Source organism: Lonchura striata, chromosome 10, assembly GCF_046129695.1.
Source record: "Lonchura striata isolate bLonStr1 chromosome 10, bLonStr1.mat, whole genome shotgun sequence".
In the NCBI taxonomy this organism is placed as follows: Eukaryota; Metazoa; Chordata; class Aves; order Passeriformes; family Estrildidae; genus Lonchura; species Lonchura striata.
Window position 1 is genome coordinate 19,186,351 of NC_134612.1, and position 18,659 is coordinate 19,205,009.

The window sequence follows — 18,659 nt, forward strand, 5'->3', positions numbered from 1 at the left end:
GGCCATGGCAGAGCCTGCAGTGGCTGAGCTGTGTCCTCAGAGAAGCCAGCGTTCTCTAGGTTACTCTCTAAGAAATCAGATTTCATTGCAGTTTTGAAATGCTTATCTGTCTGTCAAAGAAAGGTTTTTCATTTCTGTGGAAATCAAACACTTGAATATACTGAATTTGTGTCTTAACTGTTTGCTACACAATACAGTATTTTAAATTGAGACGTGACTTTTATGGCTGAGGTGCGATGAAGCAAATGGCCCTGTTGTACAAGAAGCTGGTGAGGTTGATGTGAATCTGGGTTTTGAAACCATTATCCTGGTAAGTTAAATCTTTGTAACACAGAGGTACTGCCATTATGGATGCATCCTTTTTTAAATTATTTTGCTGAGTTTTCCTTAAATTTCCATATCACTTTGGTTGCCAAATACAGAAATTAAGAGTAAAGCTTTCCCAAACAAGCACAGATCAGATAGAAACTACAACACTGGCTTTGTTTATTTAAATTATTTTGTTACCATCACTACTTCTGTCTTGCTGCATTTGACTAAATTGCTTCATTTGGATCAAACAGGTTTTATCAGATGCAATTCTTTAATAATACAAGAGCTCCTTAGCTGCTTTTATGGTCTTTTACTCCTCACTGAGTTACTTGTGAAGAGATGTGATAAATCCTGCTCTGGAAAAGAAGCTGGGGAGAACGAGCTCCAGGAGAGGAGACAGACCATACTTAAAAGTGAGAAGAGGGGATTTAAGTCCGTGTTCTAAATAGTGCCCTGACAAGGCAAGAATTGTTCTTGAGATGAGTCACTGGTACTTGCACTAGACTGCAGCATGATTTTATGCAGATGGTAAAAGTATTTTAGAGAAAAATTGGCTATTAAACAGCTAAAATTTTTATTTGTACTCTGTGCAGTTGACCTTAAGGCTGGCTCCCCTTACAGCAGTGCCCTTTTGGCAAATCCAGTTGTGCATTTATTCCAAAAATACAGTTCCTCAAAAACATTGCAGACTTTCTCCAGCTACTGGAATTGGCTATGCCAAAAACTCTGTGTTTTGCTGCTTTCAATATTTTGTTTCTCAGTTTTGTGTAAATAAAAATGGGGACATGAAATTATGGGGTGGGTGGGGTGGGGAAAAAAAAAGCTTGACAAGGTTATCTCTGCGTGCTGTTTTCTGTCTTGAGGGTTTTGGTACTGTTTCAGATTGATTCGTTCAAGTATGCTGTGCTTGGAGAGGAGAACTGACTTGCTTTTCATCCCAATGCAGACTCTTCCCTCAAAAAAGTCTGGGATTGGGCAGTGGCAAAGTGCCGTGGTGTTTTAGAGACTCTTCCTTTTGAATGCAAGATCTTTCCAACAAAATAGTGTTGTCATCAGTTTGGTACTACATGCTTATAATTACTGTGTAATTATAAAGAAATACATAAAAACTTTGACTAATTATGTTGCAGAAGAGGGTTATTTGTGCTATCATGGCATCTTAAAAGTTTTTCCAAATAACTGAAGTTTAAAGAAACATTGATGTAACAGGGTGTTGCTCTAAGGACAAAATGCCTGGTTACAGGGAGTATTTTGTACTGAAATGTGCTCAAATGTGGCCATGTGGTTTTTTTTCCTTTATATATGTGTGGGGTTGTTTTTTTTTTTGTTTGTTTTTTGTTTTTTTTTTTTTTTAAGAATGCAGCCAGTTGCTTACTTGGATTGCTGTTAATTCGTAAGTGCTTATGTTTTCAATTTGATGATATCCCCGCAAATGGATTAATTTTGCCAAATGTCAAGGAAAACAAAATGAAGGCAAACATCAAGTTTGTAAACTGTTTTTATACATTAAAATATGTACAAAATTAGAAGTGCCCTGATATAAAACACTTAATATTGAGATTATATTTAGTAAAAACCCATCATTTACATATCTCTGTAAGTTCAAAATGTAACTTCTTACAATCCCTCTCATTACCAACAGAGGCAATAAAGCTCCAGTGAAATTGCCATGACTGAGGTTTGTACTGCATTGTTTCAGTGTATTATTTGTAAAACCTATTTCTGGAATGTGCTTTTAGGGAGTGGGGGGGAAAGAAAAAAAAACATGGAATACGTGTGTTCTGCATAAAATACAGTTCAGGGCCAAGTCTTTCTTTTGGGTGGGGAAAAAAAAATTTCTAAAATCTGCTCCTCTGCCTTGCCTGTTGCTTGTTCCCAGTGTTTACAAGTCCCACCTGGAGCTGATTCTCCCAGCCCTGGGCAGGGCCATGCCCCAGCATGTGGAGGAAGGCACCACACACTGCAGTGGCTCAGATATGCCTCAAGTACAGCAGTAAAACCACTTTTTACTGATCAGCCTGTTAATAAGTAACTTCTGACTTGCCTCAAAACTGTTTTACTATGAAATCCGTACCGAGACATCCTTATTTAAGAAAGATACAATTTTTTTAAAGAATGCATTTAATAAACTTTTGTCATTCACACTCTTATTTAAATAACGTTGCCAGAAGTCTCTGTAGATTTTATTTGAGGATGGTAAATTGTCTGGGTTGGCTTTTAAACAAAAACCAGTGATGCCTTTCAGGCCTCTGAGCTCTCCAGCAGTTGACCACACCATGAAATACTTGATGTAAATATAATTTAATCCATCAAAAACATGCCTTATTTTGTAAATATGGAGCTGGTTTAATACCAACATGTACTAAAGTGGAAATGTCTGCAGAAAATAAACACCAAGAGTTTTGCTCCTAAATAGGCACCTGTACCTCAGGCCCAAGTCTGACCATCTAAACTGGTAGGGAACTCAACACTCACCTTCTGGAACTTCTCAGTCAGCAAAAGCTGCCTAAATGCAATTTGAATGTTTTGCATGAAACTGCAGCTGTTTCTTTTCTAAACTCAACTCTGTGATTGTGGAATATACCATTTCAAGCCTTTTTCAGTGTTCAAAGGAAAAGTGGCAGGAGTCTGAGGAATAAATCAAAATAGGGTGAGGAACCTGGGAAGGTGAGAAAGGAGGGGGCTGTAAAAATTGTGGAGACAGGCCCAGATTTGTTACTTTTTTCTTGCTGGTGATTTCTCCAGCCCCGCTCCTGACTATTCTTGGGCCAGGGTAGATCTGCCATCTTTTCCTCTACCACATACATAATTAAAACAATGACTCAGCTAGAAGTGAAAATTTTATTTAATAAATATAATTTTCATAAACCATTTTCAAAACATCTACTGACCAAGCTTTACAAGGAGCAAGCACACGGCCTCACTGACAGAGGAGCAAAAATAACATGAGGCAGCCACAGTGTCAGAGGTCCAAAATTCTTTGTATTACTTATTGCTCATTTCCAGTGGGCAACGCCCCTAATCTGCCTAAAATTAAGGATCAACATCTTTTCAACAGTACTTCTTGCAGAGATGAAACCATTCCGGCTGTTTTCTTCAAAGAAGCAAGCTCAGCCCCGCTTCAGTGAAAAAACGAGTCTTAGATTATTTGTTATTTTTGTATGCAGAAAACCTGAAATCTGTCATGGGGACTGCAAGTAGGAATTGTAAAAATAAATTCTTTGAGATAAAAATTAAGATCCTCCTGGAGCAAGGGGCGCCTCAGTTTTAACCACTTTCAGCTGCATGCTCCACAGACCATCTTTTACCCTGTTGTCAAAATGTAGAAAGGGTGAGAGCTTGCTGCAGTTTGAAGTAATTTCCTTGCAAGCCGCTGAGGAGATGAAGAAACCCGCAGGCCATGGAGGTGCCCGGCAGGGTCCCTTCCAGCCCAGCCCCGCTCGGCGCGGTTCCGTTCCGCGGGTCCCCCTCGAGCGCTCCGGGGACACGGGCAGGCTCGGCCCGAGCCGGCGGCGACAGCAGCGTCCCCAAGGAGCGGCACACGCGGCTCTGAGCCAGTCCTGGCGCCTTGGAGCAGCCCTGAGCTGAAGGAGAGAGAAACCCATGGAAAGCAGAGGCCTGGCACATCCCCGGCACCCGGCCCTGCTCCGAACCAAACCAAACCGGGAACCAGCAACGGCAGCGAGGAACGTGCGAAACAACCAACAGTAAAAACATCTGCAGAAAACATCCCAGTCCAGAGCTCCAAAGGAGAGCCTCTGGCTGGGAAATAATTTAGGAACAGGATAAAGGCTCAAATGAAGCCCTGGTGAAAGGTTTGCCCAGCTCTAGGAACGGCTCCTTTAAGCAGTGACATCCGTGTAACAATCTGTGTAAAAGCAGTGGCGAGGGCAGTGACAATGGTGAGGTATTAGGGATTCTACACACACAAAGAAATAACCTCGAAATAAGTGGTTCAAAAGCACATTTTGCTTGAGCACTTTGGAAAACTGAATTTCACCAAAATTACAGATATTTAGAAGTACCTAAATATATATTTAGATAGTATCTATCTGCAATAGCAGACAGAACAATGAAAAATAATTTAGGCTGCAACTTTGAGACACTTCCAGCACTAGAAAATGGTATTTTACTCCTATAAGAAATTACAGGTGCTTAATATGCATTCTAAGTTGCAAAAGCTTTTCTCAAATCATTCTGAAAATGAAAAATCAACGTTTTCAGCATTCCTTCGATGCTTCTGTTCCCCCTTCCCTGCTGTAATCTTAAAAAATACAGAGTATTTTAAAGCAGAATATTTACACTTTAGTTTTTGAACCAATTCAAAACATCTCAAATTTTTTTTCCACCGCATCCTCTTAAAAGCATGAGTTTGGCAACTGAAATTGTTTTCCTAATTAACAAAACCAAACCCTGTTTTTCCCAGAGGCAGAACTGACCTGCAGAGAACACGATCCCATTGGGGAGCTGCTGTGGCCAATATGCTTCCTCAGGGACACTGCATAGTAAAGTGAGTGTACACCACTCTTTGAACTACAAACATCTACTACAGGCTTTTATGGATTTCAAGGCTTAAAGGTAAATAATAAAACTTCTCTCCCCCATGGCAAAGCCTTCCCCACCCATTCACATCCGCACTGGGAGGTGAATGCCAGCATTACACTGAATTTTAGGTGGATTTTTCAGTTTCCCTCATGAAGGAACTGGCTTCTACACTTCAGCCATCAAAGAAATACACAAAGTCTTTCTTCCCTGAATAGGAACATTTTTAAACAATTTGTGGTATCAACACAAAAACCCCAGTGACTTCCACACAAAATATTTGTCACGCCAAAAAAATCTGTCCTTAAGCAAACCACATCTATGCACTTACTCAATGAGAAATTACTGACTTAAATTTACTGCAAATAGAAGAATATACCTTGGCCGAGGGATGGATTCTTAAGTCCTTCCTGAATTGTTTAAATGCAAGTTTCTTCGGTAACCTTACAAACACTGGGAAAAGGGAAAGTTGGGAGAAAGGGAGGAGAGGAGATGGAAGGTTTTAAAGAAACACATAATGAGCGCAAAATATTCTTCAATTACACGACTGTGCTGCTTTAGTGCAAACCTACTCAATGCCCTGGTGTGATAAAAACCAAAATACATCACCTACAGAGCTGGGCCAGTGGAAATGCTTGGAGCGGGGCTGTGGCAAAGCCCCACACAAGGAACCTGCCCGGCCCCCAGGCAGGACACAGAAGCACACGATGGATGAGGGCACACGGTCACACACACTGACAGGACAATGCTGTGCCTCACACGGACAAACAAGCACTGTAAAATACAGCTAAACAGCAGATATCTGATTAGAGTAGTAAAATAATTCTGTGTTTGCTAGGTATCCATGGCAGCATGAAGACTCCTAGGAAGAGAAACTACAAGGAAGAAAATTACTATTTAAAACCCAGGTTCAAGATAGATATGAAATATAAAGGAAGTTATAGGAGTTGGTGAAAATTAAGTGTATTTTGCTACTAATGCAGATCTGGAGGGGACAGGATGGATGGCAATCAGGGTATTGCCTCTCCAGCTGGATCCAGGTGTTCAGCCCCATGCAGTGGGATTAGTCACATGTTCATACCTGCTGCATGAGAAGACAAGGCTCAATTTTAGTGTTTCTTCATCCCCATGGCACTTGCTGGGGGGATCTAGTGCACACTGACATTTTCAACCTCAAGCTTCACTGCACTCAGGCATCTGAAGACATGATACACAAATGTACTATGAATGTTACATTAAACACTTATTTCAAAGGAAAGTATTTTGTTCCTTCTTCTTGTCTCACAATTTATTTTTAAAGCTTTTTAATTTCTGAACTGATCTTTACCTATAACAGGGAAAAATCCCTTGTGTGTTGCACATTCAAGTCACTAGAAATTTAACAACAAAGTTGCAATGACAATTTCTTTCCTACACAGACGTTGCCTTGAGCACTGAGATGTTGTAAACTCCACAGTACCTGCAGCCTTCAGGTTTGAGAGAAGCGGCCAGGCACTAATGCAAAAACAAAGCTCCAAAAGGAGAGCTGAAATAATCCCAGTTAAATCATGGGCAGGAAAATGAACAGCAGAGCTGTTTATAAGTAAACATTTGAAGGATGTGATCCCAGGAAAGTGGGACCTGTTGCTTTACTCATTGAACTTGGGATGACAAGAGGGTTACACTCCCCTGGCAGCAGCCCAGTTACAGTCAGCCAGGTTTGCAGCAGCCCAGATTTAGAGTTTTTACCCAGAGCTAATTTTAAGATGGATCTTTACACTTTTAACTGTCCGACAGGACGAGTATTCCAGTTATTGATTGGATGTGACTGGCAGAGGTGACAAAAGGGGTTGTCCTGGAGCAGCAGCACTTTTCCCAGTCCCCAGCCATGAACAGCTCCATGCTGAGGCAGCCTTGCAGCACCTCCACTTCATCTCCCACACCCCAGGACAAGCAGTGGGTTCAGCTGCCCTGGCTGAGGGAACAGTGAAATGTTGCTGCTCCCCAGCCCCAACCATGCAGACAGGTCTGTACTGGGACAGGGGAGGCACCTGCAGGATGCACCACCCAGAACTCCAACTGTGCAATTTGTTTTTATTGGCATACTTAGGTATCAAAACATTGCCATCAAGGTCTCGGATCCTTCCGATAGATGAAGATAATTAAGCATTAATTATATTTTCAAAGTACAACGTGACTGAATATAAATACATGAAAAAGAACAAAACATGCAAAAATTCCCCAACTTTAAAAGAATTAACAATTCAAAAATTTATGCTAGTGAGACTTCTGCTCAATCCACCAATTATTAAGTTTTTTCAGGTCAGGATCCAGAACTATTAACAAAACATACAGGGCATAAAAAAAGATGACTGGTTTCTGAATTGTACTTTAGGAGAATAGTGAGCTGTTGTATTCCTTGTTATTCCAAATTACTGATTTGTCACAGGTAACAGTGTTTTTCAAAGCAATGGCTAGTATTAGCCACTCATACACCAGCATAAATATTTGAATTGCATTGAACTCTCAAAAATTACTAAACTGATTGCTTATAGAATACAGTAACTGTCCACAGAAGTAACAAAATTGATTTGCAAACTGCTAAGACAGCATTGCAACACAGCTCAAAATGAATGTGTGTTTTAAATGAAGGGTCATCATTAAAAACATAACTTTTAAAAGTTTAATTGTGGAGATTGAAATTTGATCACTCAAGTTTGGGAGAAGTAAGATTTCTGTCATTGCCCTGCAGGGACATCTCCAGTATTAAATGTAGGATTCCAATCTTGCTCATACAGCAACAAAAAGGATCAAATTGTCAGAGGTAAAAGCATTCCTTAAAAAAACCCCAAAAAACCAAAAACTTATTTAGCAATTTGTAGATATATTTAGAAAAAATCCTGGAAGCAATTGCTGTGCAGATTCTGCCAGGCCAGACAAGCCCTGCCTGGACTCAGGAGTCCTCTGGGCTTTCCTAGGGCACGCCGGGCACTGAGCTCGCCTCAGCACCTGCTACAGGTGTGTGAGCACCACATGGCTTCCACAAGGCATTCAAAAATGTCCCTGTCAGCAAGTGGCTGAGTCCATTGTGGAGAGAGTCAAGATGCTCCTGTCGTTGGCATAGAAGGGATCCGATGAACTCCATGATCTAAAGTAACAATAAAAGAAAAGTTTGGCTGACTGGGAACTTGTACTTGTACTGGGAGGTGAGGAGAAAAGTCTATGAGAGCAAAAGATAGAAGTGTTATGAGAGCACGCAAATGTACCTCTTTAAAGGACTAATCTACTAATTTCATGTAGGTACCCGCAATTCATTCAGACCTTTGGAAACAGAGGCCAATTTGTGCCTGCTGTGTAATTAGCACACAGCTGCAGCTATTTCTATCACTATAAATTAAAATAACCAGAGGTTTTTATGCCTATTTTGCAGCTGAGTTTTGGTGCTGTGCCTCAGGAGGCTGCCTGTGTACAGAGGCACTGTGAGGCTGTTCCAGCAGAGCCCTGTGGAGCACACAGCCAACCCTGGGAACTCGGAACAGCCGTGTCCCAGCAGGAAACATCCACACTGCCTGAACCTGGGGGAGGCAAAACTTATCTACAGCCAGGAACCTGTTTCATCCCTTCCTGACACACTTCAAAACATCAGGGACCACCCCAGATGTCACAGCTGCTGACTCAAAGGGGTCTCACAATGTCTTTCACTTGAGGACAAATTACTGCTTGGGAAGAAATACTGTTCTTGGCTGCACTACAGAACTGTATGGGAAAGGCTGAAGAAGTTTGGAAGGCAGGAAATCAAAACACAACAAGCTTATCCTCCAAATTAGGCTCTGTCAGAAATCTGCTGTTTCTTTAGAACTGTTCCATCCAGTGCCTTGACAAAAGAACCACTAATGGGAGAACCAACAATTCAACAATGATTCCTACTGTACAAATGATGTATGTGATCCAGCATTCTTAATATTTTAGTGACTGACAAGTTGACAGACAATTTAATGGAACAGACAGACAAAAATGCATTTTAACATACCACACCACACCACACATTTTATATTCTAACTGGCTAATGAAGCTATAGAAAATACTTCTCAAATACATTTTACAAGCAGTAAATTAAGCACAAGAGACTATATTCCTGTGGCCCGCTACTCCAAGCATTTGTACGACTTTGATTCATCAAAGGTTTTATCAAAATTTGATACAATGTTTGATTTCATTTTATCATACTTGACAGAATATCATATTTGACAGAATATCAGGAGCAGAGAATAGAACACCAGCTGGCTACAGCAACATTATTTAAAATAGTGCTCTTCATTCTACAGCACTTGCACAAACATATTCATCAACATCACTTCAATCAACAAAAATAATTTGCAGCTACTTCCTGGCTGAATACTTAGCTGTTTTATAGAGTACAAGTACACAAAAGCCCATCCTTTTGGGGACTGCACAATCTTCTGGAGATTTAGATAAAAAACAAAGCAGTTCAAGCTCATGAACAAAGTCTAAACAATTTTAAAATCACCCAACAGTTTTCTTAATTGTACCTTTGGCATTTCACAACTTCTAACTGCTTTATGTAATGTAGGTAATTGGTAATTTAAAAAAAATGAATAAAGACTTTCTCATATTAGCAAAAAGGTGTAAGGGAGAAAATGGTCCCTTGACTTTTAGACCAGGTTTAAGTGTCAATACTGAGTGGAAGGAACTGAAATCACTGGAGAAAATAAATATGACCGACTTAAAAAAAATCTCGTGAAAAAACCAGAAGATTGTTCAGAACAATTTCAACCAGAGGCAGATGCAAAACCCACAGAATTCAAGTCCTTAGTGTAGCACCAAGACAGTTTTGCATATTCATTGAACTTAATCCTAATGTCTGTGTTCTAAGAACTCTAAAATAATTTGGCTAGATGGAACTTCATCTGAAAATTACATGAGGTAATCAGAAAAGAAACCTGACAAAAAGCATTCTTGAAAAAAATGTTTCATATTCTGTCAAATACGAGTTAGCTTCAATAAGTATTTTTAAGTTCTTAAGGAAAGAAAATTTGAGAGGAACAAAGAGAAAATTGTAAAACTGCAAATCCATTGCAGAAAACAAAACAGAGAATACCTACCTTTTAAGAAGACTACAGGTTACTAAGGCAATATTTAACTAACAATCTGCCCTCATTAGATAACAATAAGTGAAATAAACTAGCATGAGAAATTCCTCATTTAGAAAGCACAATTTTACAGAAAAGTGAAAAAAAACCCAGAAAAGTTAGAGCAACTGCTACCAAAATGTTGATTTTTAGACCAATTAAATGCTCACCTTGTAGATTAAAAATTCTATTAAACTGTTTATTTTACACATCATGCCCGCTTTCTACACAGCAAGTTTGAATTAAAAATGGACTTAATCGTAACAGTTCATTTTTCATATGGAATGAAACTTCTTGCATACTCATACCCTAAATTTGTAGAAACATTGAATAAATTTCATAAGCAAGCCAGAAGAGAGAGACTGACTGAAAGCACAGACACCATGTTCAACACAAGAGTTCCAACAGAGATGAGCTACAGACCAGGCAATACCTAAAGGCAGAATCAGAGCTGACAAAGCTGTCAGGGCAAATTTCCCACACGAGATTTGATACCCAATGAATGATATCACAACCTTTAACTGAAAGAGAAAGTTCTTCAAATACAAAATTAGTTTCCTTGAAAATGTGTGAAGTTCAGTGTTTTCAAGTTTGCCTTTTGACCAATAAAGGACCATGATATCATTCAGGGACAAAGATTACGATGTACAAAAGACTATTTTTATTTCTACCCCCAAATATTTCCATATTTGTTTGCTATCCCTCTTTGTTTGGAAATGGGGAGATGGCACATGAGAGGATTCAGTGAGAGCTCCTCTCCCAGTTGGGCTGACTGCAAGAGCAGTGTTGCTCTGCAGACATGTTAAATTACTCAACATGCTTTTACCCCACTGATGTTTGTTTCACACCTGGTTTGTGAAGGAAAGATTTATTTAGCACATACTTTGGAATGGCACACATGATTTTGACAATATACCTTCTGGAACCCAAAAAACATTGAAAATTCTTAGAACCTGAAGACTCTGTTCTGTCAATCACTCTGATTTTAGAAATAGATTATAAAAGTTATGCTACAAAAATATTTCATCTTCATATCAATCAATGGCTGAAAGATTTAAAGGCTCTCCTCCTAACAATGAAGTTAGGGGGGAATTTAAGGGGGGGAATGTGAGCCTTTTGTATACCTTCAGGAGTAATGCAAGCTCCAAGGTAAATATTTGGAGGTTGTACATCAAGAACCAAAGGGAAAAGTCTTTCGACTTTACAAACAACTCCTGATTTGTGAAGGCAAAAAAGTAATCATAAAAAGGAGAACAAAAACAGGAGCAAGGCTTGACTTTCTAAAGAGAAGAATGAACAAATCTAAGAGAAATTACGATAGATACAACACAAGAGCTTGTAAAGCCAAACTAAAAAACACTTTAACAGAAATATTTTGAATACTGTTTTTCCCCTCCCCATCCCAAAAGAAACCACTCCAAAAGAAACAAGAAGTTAATATTTTAGGATGAAAAAAGTACAATAAAGAGTTGCAGTTTCTACTTAGATAAGCAAAACCTGCAGCTGGTTTCTAGACATCTATTGCTGCAGGCTCATCGGGTTCCAGTTTATAGGAGAATCGTCTGCAGCAAATGCTATTGAGAGAAATGCCACACCTGTTGACCCGGGTTGGGCTACACCTTCCCATCAGTCGTTCCAGCATTCTTCTAACAGATGTGCATGCTGTTTCCCCATCTGAGAAGCAGCACATGGAGTCCAAGCAGTTGATACCTGAACCTGCCTCAGTAAGCTGGAAAGAAAAAATTAAAAAAAAAAAAAAAAAGAAAAGAAAAAAAAAAAGAAAGAAGAAAAATCATTACTCAGAAATTCTAGCAATGAAAAAAACTCTTAGGAAAAGCAGGTTTTCTTAGAGTGTTGAATATTTTTCAATTTTATAGGAGAACTACAAGAATAATAATATTACAACTCCCTAAGGTCTACATACACTAAAATTTGTTCTTCCCAAGGTTTGAGTGCAGCCTTGTTGAGCCATGGAAATGGTCTGGCACTGCATCTGCCTAACCCTGGAAATGAACTGCTCAGGAATTCCCTCCACCAAACCCCACAGCAGAGCACATGCACTTCCAGCTGGGATGCCTTGAGTCACCTCTGTGGCAATTTATTCACCTCTAAAGCAATTTATATCAGCTCAACCCTATTTTAAGGGAAATTTATCAAGACAAAGCTTCAGGCGGCAGAATACAACACCGCAAGCTGATCCGAAGTAATTCTTCCTCAAGCACACGATGCAACTTCCTAGAATAATTGACATTATATCACTACCATAGATACCCTTGGCTTGGTACAGAACAAAAGCACATTCCTGATTGTGTGAACATGGTTTATCCAAAAGCAAACAAGGCTGATGTCAGAAAGGTTCAGTCATGTTCATGCCAGCATGAAGAATAATTCAGCATTAGCATAATAAACTCTTTCAACAGCTCATGTTTTGTAGGTGGGGAAAAAAAGGAATAAAAGAAATAAAATGAAAAGAAAGCAGCAACAGATGTATGGGTGTAAGTGCCACCTACCAGTGTGCTCCTCTACGCACTGCTGCACCAACTGCAGCATAACTGGAATCTCCTGCTTCTGCAGAGAGAATATCCTAAACTGACTTCAGTAACCATTCCAAAAAGAAATAAAAATGTGAAGTATGGGGATGCTTTTTAATTTAATTTTAAACTCTCCATGAGAGCATCCTGTTAAACAAATACTAAACACAGAGGCTGAACTTTACCTTCTCCTTGCGCCAGGAGAAAGAATTCTGGGAGGAGGCATCTTAGTCCATGACAAGATATAGCTCACTTAAGACCTTCCTACAACTTTTCACTGTGACGCCAAAGGTCACTGAGGGTTACCTGAAAATTCTAGTTTTGAGCCCCCATTTATTCCACACCACACACAATTGCCAAAAACTGCAAGGAAAGCAAAGAACCTCCAGAGTTCCCTATGGGAACAGTTTACTATATGAGTGGCCACACTCTCTTTCCCAATCCCTCTAAACAGGCAGCTGGGCACATTTACAGCTTTACAACAGCAGAGCAGCCACACAACAAAGAGGCAGCTAACAGAAACAAGAGGCTTTTGGAAATAAAGAAAAAATCCCAGCTGGTAGGATAAGGAGGAACATATGCAGAACTGTTTCCATGCACCTTCTTCTGTGCCTGTCCCTTACCTCAGCCGCGTGCCACATTCCCCACAGCCCCTCCAGACCTTCCTTCCCATCACACCACTCATTGTGATGGTCACAGAAGTGTCACTGAGCAGCTGTTGGAATGTACAGGATCCTCTACAAACAGAGCCCCCGATCCTGTGGATGCTGCACCTCAGAGCCCGTGCCTGAGTACAGGCAGAACACACTTTAACTCACACACTCATCTGGGGGGTCTTTGGGACACAGAAGGAACATTTACTGTGACAATGAACTTCTGTACCTGAGAGGCAGAAACAGAAGATTTTGCAAGTCTGAAAAGGGTTCTGGTTAAAAGACAAACAAAACAAAACAAAATACACCTCAACAGAGCCTGAGTCCCTGAATACCCTCACGTGATGGCCACCATGACTGGTCCCAGCTGCAGTGCCACAGAAAATGCCAGAATCAGGAACAGCACACTTTGCAGCACTGCAGTACCAGCAAATACGACATTCAGAGCCACCTCAGACTGTGCTCCCAGAACTGTGACACAAGAGATTACACAGAGCAGAAGGAATTCCCATCTGGAGGTCAGCAGGCAAACCCCCTGCTGCAGATGGAGTGACCTTCACAGCTGTGGCCACAGCAATACAAAACTGCAACAGTGCTACATTCAGGATTTCAAACAGAATATTTAGTTAATCTGTAATGCTCAAGCAGACCTTCAAATTTACTGCAGAAAGTCACATTACAGTGGCTGTATGCTGGATCAGAAGAACCAGAGCATTTTTTTCCTTAGAATCTGTTACTCTGAAAGCCAGAAGTCCTGATATTATCCCAAGACTGTTAGAATGAGGAACCAAGAGTAATCCAAAGGAGCTTCCAAGGAGCAAACCCTCAACTCTGGATTTAAGAGGTCTAACATCTCTTTTTTTGGAGAATCTCCTTTTTCTTCACAAGTTAGATATAAAAAGCAAGGATCATGCTTGAACCACAACTTCTGGAAAAGTTAATGTCACTTTTTAAAAAAATGGCAAATAAGACCTTACATAAGCCTGGAAACAACAATTCTGTTCTGTCAAACTCACAGTTAAGTGTAAAGAAATTGTGTGAGAACATTAACGACAAAAAACCTAACTAAATTTTATATGTACATATATTGTTTATCACTGCCTGGTGAACATGGATTTTTGTATTTACATCCACTACCTGGAAGGAAGATATATATGCTAGAGAGTTTCTTTTCTCACTTGCTCTCTGTGGAGGACAATTATGGTCATAATTTAACACCAAAGTAAAACCTGGCATGGCAAGGGAAGAAGGCATAATGTTCCCTGGAGACCTGAAACAACCCTCAGGAAACACAAGGCAGGAGAGACAATGCTTTAAAAAAATTAATGAGCATAGAAAAATACTAGATATTACTAATATTTGGGTGGCAAATAAAGTATGTTTATCAGGTAAGATCTGGAATCTCAATAAACATAATACTTCATATGAGAATGGCCCAGTGGATGTAATAAATCAAAAAGCAACTGAGGTGCAGAATTAAAGAATGATTCAGCTTGATAAAGAAAAAAAATTCCAACATTCTATGATGCAATTTTTCTTGTAGATGCCAAAAATATGGGTATTTTGGAGATGGCTCAATGACTGTCTCTGTATGAGAGATGTAAATAAATACACACACATTAGGGTACAGTGGGAGTACTACCTAGTGGAGGTAAGAACTGTCGGGCAGGCAAGATGGGTCTAGCAGCTGCCTACTGTCCTCCCCTCTGTGCCTGCTTTCAGCAAAGTCACATGCTGAGCTGACTGAACCCTTATCTTCTTCCATCTAGAAGGACAGAAAAGCAAGAGATCTTATAAAGCACCATGCTTGCATTGACTTAAAACAGTTACCATTGTTACAAGAACTTTTACAGGTCTGGTATTGAAAGAACGAGGCATATTTACAAGGTCAAGAGGCAATTTTACTTTTTGGTGGATCAAATGTGGTTTCTCAGTGCCCAAGTGTTAAAAGTGTTTGGCCTTTTTGTGCTCTAGAGACTACAAGAAGGAAACCAAACAAATTTGGAACCTATCTAAAATTCTTACATTCTGGAGTTTTATTTGTTTTCCCCCTTCTAACAGAAAGGACCATTTCAGTTTGTCTTACTGCAAGCTATTCCACAAGACAGACACTTCAACCCAAGATGTAATCACACTGAAAAGTTGGAACTTTGAGGAATGGGGAATGTATTTAATCCTGTACACCAAGTTAAGGACACTGCAGGGTATTCTCCTGAGCCCAGGTCCCAGTTGCCAACACTCTGATGCCACATGAATGTTTTAGAAAATTGATATGAGATGGTTACTACTATTCCACAACTAAGTTAAAACTTGCTCCCTACTGTAAATCTCTATCTTTAACCCTTAACATACCATATACCAAAATCCCAAACAATTAGATTTAAATTTTTTAAAGAAAATATAAGGGAATTTTTATCACTTTTTTCTTTTTCTACTCTTTGTATTAAATGAACCTACGAGTGCCAAATTATTTCATTATTTCCAAGTCATTAGACAAAGGTTTCTTCAGGTAAGTAGTATGTGCACTTTTGTGACTGAAGTCAAATCCAAAAAGGTGCATTCTTCCCTCATTTCCTCATCTTTCTATGACAGATTCTGTAGATTAACCAACAGATCAACACCAACCAATGCTAAAACAATTAACAGGTCTGTAAAGGAAGAGATCACCCTTGATCAAAGTGCAGCACATCAAGATGTTCTGGCACACCTCATTAGTGGGAATTCATGCTTCCACTGGGACAGTTTTCTCAGAAATTGCATGCTCCTTACAGAAAACACAGACTGTAAAAGGAACAGAGAGCTCTTTGCTTTTGACACAACACAGCTGGGCTGGGTCAGACCTGAAAGCTGTAAGGGAAATCCTATGGAACAGGAGCTGGAGTTAAAAATACAGACAAGGACTGAAGGCCTTAAAGGCGGGGCCTAGAGCCTGGAGCTCTGGAGACAGCTAAAGAGCAAATCTGGACTGAGGTGAAGGGAAAACCAGGCAACAGCAGACTCATGGGGCTGGAGATGGGGAAAGAACAGGGTTTGGCTGTGACAAGGCAAATGCTCCAGAGCCCTGGATACAACACTGAGCACCAACAGCCTTCTCTTTAAATAAAACCCTTTTCTGACTTCTTACATTTCCCCAGTTCTGGGTACAGTTCATACACACTATCCAAAGGTAGAAACTCTGTAAACACAGTTAATCCCATCAGTAAGTAGAATTAAAACATCAGAAGTGTTGTCCAAGCAACACTTCTCAAATGTGGCTTAAGATTTCTGACAGTTCTTACAAAGCACAGGACATGTAGAAGACATGCATGCACACAGAACACTTCCTTTACAGATAAAAACATGGAATGAGATACAGTTATAGCACCCTAAGGTATGTATTTCACACATTCCAAGGACAGGAGGGACACCTATGAAGGAAAGCAGTGCTTAGCCAGACTCCAACTAAGCACACCACCTGCTGCACCTGCTTGAGCTGCCTCATTTCCTCTTCATCCTATGTTCCCAAAGGGACAGGAAAGTTCAGAGGCAAGACTTTAACAGTCACACACAAGACTGCAATTCTGACTTACAGGAATCACCTGGACACCTAGAGATCCCCTCAAAGATGTTAACCCTACATCACCAATGTACTCAATATAAACTTGAACATTTTTTGCACACTGTGAAGCCTACTATAAAAAAATTATTGTAAAATCATACTTCTCTTTTAATCTGCATTCATAAAAGAAGTCTTCTGATCTCAAGAGAAGAGCAAGCATTTTGGCAGAACAAGGCATAACTCAGTTTAACCTGGAGTTATGCTCCTTTCGAGACTTTTAATACATATTTACAAACAACAAAAACCTGCCAAGGTCTGCTCATCAACCTCCATGCATTCTGCAGTCACAAAGGATGCAATCCCTGGGTGGGCATGTACAAATGAGGTGTGACAGATTAGCTGCTTTACAGCTACATATTCACCAGGCAGATGTTTTGTTTCATGCTCCTATAGTTTTCCTTGCCTTCTCTGCCCTTGGAAAAAGCATAGAAACCAACTCATGCTTTTCACTCCAAATTAGATTTTATTTAGTTTAGTAAAATGTATAGTTTCTGTCTATCAGTTGATTTTCCTTTTCACTGTTTTAGGCAAAGATCCACAGGATAACTTCTGAACTTTGTCCAAAGGCAGAATAAAGAACCAGAGAAACCTGAATATTTGTTTGCTTCTTGTTGCATTTTACAAGCTCAACTGCACATTAGAAAGCAGCCAGTGCTTGTACTTCAGGTACTATCAGTGTACTTCAGGTACTTCAGCTACTAACCAGTGCTTGTACTATCAGATACTCAAGTGCAAAAATTCTGACTTACAAGAGAATTGGATTTGCATAATCATTTGTTACTCATGGATAAAACAGATTTCCACTTTTTTTCAACTCTTCCCTAAGTTTAATATGACGAAAATTGCTTCAGGTTAGCAAGGATTCTCCTGGTTTTAGTATTTTAATGGCTACAGTGCTGCATTCCTAGACAGTTTTATTTTTCTTTGACTATCCATGTGTATAGCCATTAAGATGTGTTTAGTTTTTGAAATTTTAACAGAATTTTCTGTTCTAAAACTTTTGGTGTAGATATGATGTGTTATGTAATTCACTTTAATAATTAACTGAGAAAACAAACTTACATACACTTATCCACAGTTTTTAAAAGGTAACTTCATAAACCAAGATATCTAAGAATTAGATAAGCTAAGAATTTGAAAAGCTAACTTGCAAAGGCTTTTGCAGAGCAACCTCCCCAATATGTTGCTAAGTTTAACAGCTTTCAAAAGCTATACTGTATTTTGCCTGTTTTAAAGCTATTAAGTGCTGAATTCAAAACAAAACAAAACAAAATAAAACTGGCCCACCCCCCTCACCCTGGGAGTTTGGAAATCCAAGGTGTTGTGTTTCCCACTGGGGTCACTAACACTACAACACAATGGCCATTTCAACTTTTGCCTTGTAAAGTTGTAGTGCACTCTCAGAGGAAATACAAAACTTCTCTCTTTTGGTTTAACAAACAGCAATTAAATCCCTAAAATGTAGGTTAGTTGGTTCCCTAGGCACCTATTTGCACATTTTTAACAACAAAGTCACCTTGAAAAATATTTAAAAGTAATCAGATCTTTGCATTAATTCTTGCTGTAGGGTGTGGAATTAAACAGACAGACATTACTGATGCATATAAATGCTTAAGTCTTACAAAAGAGAATCAGCATTTGACAGCATTTCATGTGCTGAACTCGGTGCATTTGAAGAGCTGCAGAATCATGTTTTACCTACACAGACACATGTATGTTTTGATCTTGTTTTGAATAATTTTCTGGGACTTTGTAGCCAAATGCCTTTAGGAATATGTATCTATACACATTGAAAACAAACAACACTCACTTTATAGCTGCACAAAACAGACACAAAAAGCCTCAGCTGCACAAGGGTATGGACGCACCCAAGCTTCAAACATTATCTGCTCTT

The 18,659-nt window shown here is 39.6% G+C and overlaps 1 protein-coding gene across 9 annotated transcripts in view; it reads right to left on the minus strand.

The window, feature by feature from the left end:
- Positions 1 to 3,139: 3,139 nt before the first annotated feature.
- Positions 3,140 to 18,659, minus strand: part of ATP11B (ATPase phospholipid transporting 11B (putative)) — a 65,811-nt gene continuing 50,291 nt past the window's right edge. For 2 of the 9 annotated variants that reach the window (XM_021543613.2, XM_021543586.2), the window contains 2 exons: positions 11,579 to 11,712; positions 3,140 to 5,307 (listed from right to left, as the gene is read on the minus strand). In XM_021543613.2, coding sequence (XP_021399288.1) covers positions 5,274 to 5,307; positions 11,579 to 11,712 — 168 coding nt within the window. In that variant the 3' untranslated portion in view covers positions 3,140 to 5,273. Of the gene's footprint in view, positions 11,713 to 14,134; positions 14,933 to 18,659 lie in introns of those variants that run through there. The other 7 variants (XM_021543622.2, XM_021543604.2, XM_031505619.2 and 4 more) reach the window with 6 other exon arrangements.